We start from the raw sequence: 4,877 nt of genomic DNA on the forward strand, positions 1-4,877 counted from the left end.
GAATCTTCTTAAAATGATGAATGTATCCAGACCGCTGGCCTAGCTTGATCACACTACAGCGTCACACATCAAAAAGTATCAAAAGTAGCAGATCCATAAGCTCGAAAAGCGTCTCTAAAAGCGGTGCGAAGCGACGTTTTTTGAGCTTGTAGATCTGCTACTTTCGCAATTTTTTTATTTGAATCCTGAAAATTAACCATTTTGGACATGTGAGGTTTCCACCCGACAGAGACGATAAGTGATTAAGAAAAAGTTAAATATTAGTCTAGAACATACTGTACGTGAACAAAAACGTGTGGGTTTCTACATTGCGAAATTAGACGACTCCCACTTTCAGAGCCACGGCATAAAAATGTAAACAATCATAGTGTAGTGTAGTGTAGGATAGTTTATTTAGTTGGTTGGGAAGTTGTGACCACTGTGGTGCATTGGTAAAAAATGCAGAGATGCAGAGAGGATTCTTCTTCTCTTTTAAGGGTGTTTATTATAAACTGGTTTACAAGAGAGTACTGTCCAAAAACACAGTCCCAAATTGCAAATAATAAAACCATGAAGTATCTTCGATGGTAAAGTCCAAAACACGATCAAGGAATAATATGTCAAGCAGAAAAAGGCTCACTCATCAAAAGCTGCAAGCATGGTGAGCTGACCTGACACACTTAAAGCTGGACTTATCAAACACACCTGGTCCTGGGCTTAACTAAATTGAACACACCTGGCCCTGTAATTAGCTGCCAGTCCCTCTCTTTAGGCTGAACACAAATTATCAATCAAGTGATCCATACACATAAGGTCACAGTGACCCAAATAACTAAATAGAAAGGAGTCCTTCATCACACATAGGCTAGCAGGTGGTAGCATATTACTGTATATGTTATCTGCTTTATGATTTTATAATAGCATTATTTGCTATTACAGTGTGGCCACCAAAAGGGTCAGCCGTCTAGAATAGCGTTTTTCTGTATATACAGTACAGTATGTCCCCCCATGTGTGTCTAGGCTCCATAGCCCAGACACACATCGTTCACAAACGGCACTCATAGTAACTTGCTAGCTAGCTACTGATTGCACAGGGAAGCCATGCCATAATTACATGCAGTCTTGTTTGTATTCGTCTTGTATTGCATTGTAGGGGCAAGGGCGGCCATAGCTGAGTGGTTAGTGAGCCCGCCTGGGCAGCCAGAGGTCTTGGTTGTCACATGTTCAATTCCAGGCCAGGCCAGCAATGTGTCGATGTGTGTGATCGATGTGTGTGATCTAGGATATCATCCTTGCACACCCTATTGCCTTTAGTTGACTGTAATGTTGCTGAACTAAGATCTGATCCTCTTCGACTCCTTGATACTGGTTGATCGTAATGTTACTGATATGGAATCTATAAGTATATCTTACTACTGGATAATCGGCTCAGTGCATAACTGTAGTCCCAGTTTACAGAAGGTGTCACACCTGTTTCCTGTTCCTGTTAATTTTACCATAGCTTTGTTTGATTGGCTCAGGAGCAGTTTTTAACTGGAAACAAAATGACACCTTCACGTGTGTTTCAAATTCAAATCTGCTGCTGAGCCAACGAAACGAAGCTATGGGAAAACAAACTGGAACAGGAAGAAACAGGTGTGACACCTTCTGAAAACTGTGACTACAGTTATGCACAGAGCCTACTGCAATATTGCTGGTATAGGATCTAAACATTATTCTACTGTTGGATGGTCTCGGTCAAAGTTCATGACGATGTAAATGCCCTGCTGCCCCCTGCTGGTCAGACCTGTATATTACACATCCTTAGCCCCACACCTGATTGGCCGGGCAAACATTTTGTTTTTCTGTCTTAATGAACTGAATGAAGTCAGCATTTCTGTCTACACCACACACGCAAGCACGCACCCACACACAATCCCACATCCTCAAGTCTACAGGATGCAGTAAACCCCTCTGTCTGTCTGTGTGTGTGTGTGTGTGTGTGTGTGTGTGTGTGTGTGTGTGTGTGTGTGTGTGTGTGTGTGTGTGTGTGTGTGTGTGTGTGTGTGTGTGTGCGTGTGTGTGTGTGTGTGTGATACAAGGTCCACATGGAAACACCACAACGCATTCCATTTCCACTAAAAGATCTCTTTCAAAATAACCTTAGAATAATACCTTTCCTTGTGCCCTTCCCATACTTCCACAGACTATTTGTTTGACTGTTCCAGTGAAATTTAGAAGGGGAAGAAGGAACATATATAATCTCCCAGTACCACTGCCTTAAACATGTAAAGTCGTTCTTGTTAGTAGGAATAAACACAGGCGCACCCAGGAGGAAGTGGACTAAGAAAGGGGAGGAGCCAAAACCTGAGTTCCTGTTTTACACAAAAAAGGAGGTTGTGCCCCCAGAGGCTAAAACAAAGGGGAAAATAATCTTACATTTTCTCAGACAGACAGACAGACAGACAATTGACAGACAGACAGACAGACAGACAGGTTGGCACATACCGGTAAACAGGCTTTCAAATAAACAGTAACCTAAATGAACCCATCACTCTCGCCTTGCTGTCTCTCCATCTCTCTCACTCTCTTTCTCTCAGTGGAAACATATTCAATCCCAAAAGTAAACAATCTTGCTCAAAACAACCCAGCCTTATCCAAACACCTAACTTCATACATCGGCCCTACCTACCAACTGTAATTCTGTCTACCTACCTGGAAACCTAGTATCCACCTACAAGTATGTTGTCCCTGTTGGGCAGAAACATTGTATCTCTACATTTCAACTTTGAATGTATTTATTATTAATTTTTTTTATTAATGCCCCACTCGTCATACAGACATACAACAGCGTCACACAAAAGTAGCAAAGAAATAACAGCAACGATATGTACTACCAACTCATCTTGTTGTTATTACATAGTAATGAACCTGTTGTCTGGACTGCTGCTAATAACAGTTTATTATAACATAACTGAGCCCCAGGGAACTCATGGAGAGAGACAGACATATAACAAGACTGGGCACATCTTTCTCCCTCTCCCTATTTCTCATGGGAAAAACTGAAATGAAAACAACACTGTGTGTGTGTGTGTGTGTGTGTGTGTGTGTGTGTGTGTGTGTGTGTGTGTGTGTGTGTGTGTGTGTGTGTGTGTGTGTGTGTGTGTGTGTCAGTGTGTGTCAGTGTGTGTCAGTGTGTGTGTGTGTGTGTGTGTGTGTGTGTGTGTGTGTGTGTGTGTGTGTGTGTGTGTGTGTTTATGTTAATGTCAACCTCAACTCACCTCCTCATTTATGCATGTCTCTTTGTCTGATCTGTCTCCACATTAACAACTATTATGATGTACAACAACAACAACAACAGCAACAATTATAACGAAACTAAACTTTAGTTACTTGAATAGTGCTTCTTTCAAAAAGTGCTGCATCATCAGCAATAACAAATCACAGATCAGCAACATTTACAAGGAGTACAAGGATCACATTCTAGACCTACTGACTGTCCTACAGTCTCAAGCTTTTCAGGCCTCGGCTTGACCCCCAATATAATCATATTTAAACCGGGGAGTGGGGACCCCCATCCTGACAAGCACTTGGAATGTAGGAGTTGAGGGGCAATCAATTTAGTTTGACTCTGTAAATATTGTGAAAATAGCAGATACACAAGCTCACAGCGCCTCGCAATCGCAATGCGCTGCATTGTGAGCTTGTAAATCAGCTATTTTCAAAATGTTTTTCTCTTTCTTTGTCAAATAATACATATTTGACAATTTGGGCCAATGTTTGACCAGTTTTATAGTATTTTGTTGATAGGTATTACCACTAGGTATTTAGGTATTAAAAAGGTCTTAAAAGTCCTTAAATTGTCACTTCACTGTCATCTGGGGACCCCACAAAAATCATGTGGGGGCCCCCCTGGGGATCCCGACCCACAGATTGAGAACCCCTGCAATAGAAACAAATTGCCTGCGTTGTGTACTTTGTAGTAGCCTACTAGTGACAGGTTTTTCTACAGGAGTAGATCATATAATAGCATATAGAATCGTGTTATTCAATCTAACCCCTACAGTTATGACATCAAAGACCTTTAAGAAAAGGTCTTCTCTCTCTTCTCTCTCTCTCTCACACACACACACACACACACACACACACACACACACACACAGTAGAACAGTACTGGACTGGTCCAATAGTAATAGTAAGAGGCCAATAAGCCAAGGTTCTGACCTGATAAGGTTGACAGTATCTGGTCCAGAGTCCAGGATGACAAACACGGTACCCTGAGTCAGGGTACCGTGTTGAGGAACCCTCTGGGCCGGCATCATGGTCCGATTCTCTGGCTCGGTCCTGCTTGATTCGCGGATCAGTTCCGCTGCGTTCTGCTCTGAGCTGAAAGCTGACATCTCTCCTCCTCAGGAAATAAAAGTAGGCTAAAACTACTCCTTAAGGTCAACGGCTAGGATGTTAGTTACTTTACTAGTACTACTCACAACGCCGTTTCGAAAACAACCAGAACCAGAACCACGGAATAGAAAATAAACCTACTACAGACAGGCGGAACACTTCAATAAAAACATAAATGAAGCCACAGGTTAGAGTCCGTTCGGCGATAGTGAACAGGCAGCTATTTGAGACTGTAAAACCCAGAGACTAGGTACTGACGGGACGAACAACATGGACAGACTGTCAACACGGTGAGGATCTACTGTATAGATAGAGATCCCATAGCCCGGAGGGGCGGCTATATGCTGCGGTGTAAAAGTAACTCAGTACATTTACTCAAGTAGTAACTTAAACTTAAGTATAATTTTGAGGTGTTTTTACTTTACTGGAGTAGTTCCAATTTTCTGTACTTTTACTTCTACTCCGCTACATCTCAGAGGTAAATATTTCACTTTTACTTCACTGCAATTATTTGAAAA

At 42.0% G+C, this 4,877-nt stretch overlaps 1 protein-coding gene across 2 annotated transcripts in view; it reads right to left on the minus strand.

Annotated features, from left to right (window-relative positions):
* Window positions 1-4,619, minus strand: part of tfe3a (transcription factor binding to IGHM enhancer 3a) — a 19,489-nt gene extending 14,870 nt beyond the window's left edge. For both annotated transcript variants that reach the window (XM_080443669.1, XM_080443670.1), the window contains exon 1: window positions 4,183-4,619. In XM_080443669.1, coding sequence (XP_080299795.1) covers window positions 4,183-4,358 — 176 coding nt within the window. In that variant the 5' untranslated portion in view covers window positions 4,359-4,619. The remainder of the gene's footprint in view (window positions 1-4,182) is intronic.
* Between the last annotated feature and the right edge of the window lie 258 nt (window positions 4,620-4,877).

Source organism: Gymnoscopelus braueri (genome assembly GCF_963280865.1).
Source record: "Gymnoscopelus braueri genome assembly, chromosome: 12".
NCBI lineage: Eukaryota > Metazoa > Chordata > Actinopteri > Myctophiformes > Myctophidae > Gymnoscopelus > Gymnoscopelus braueri.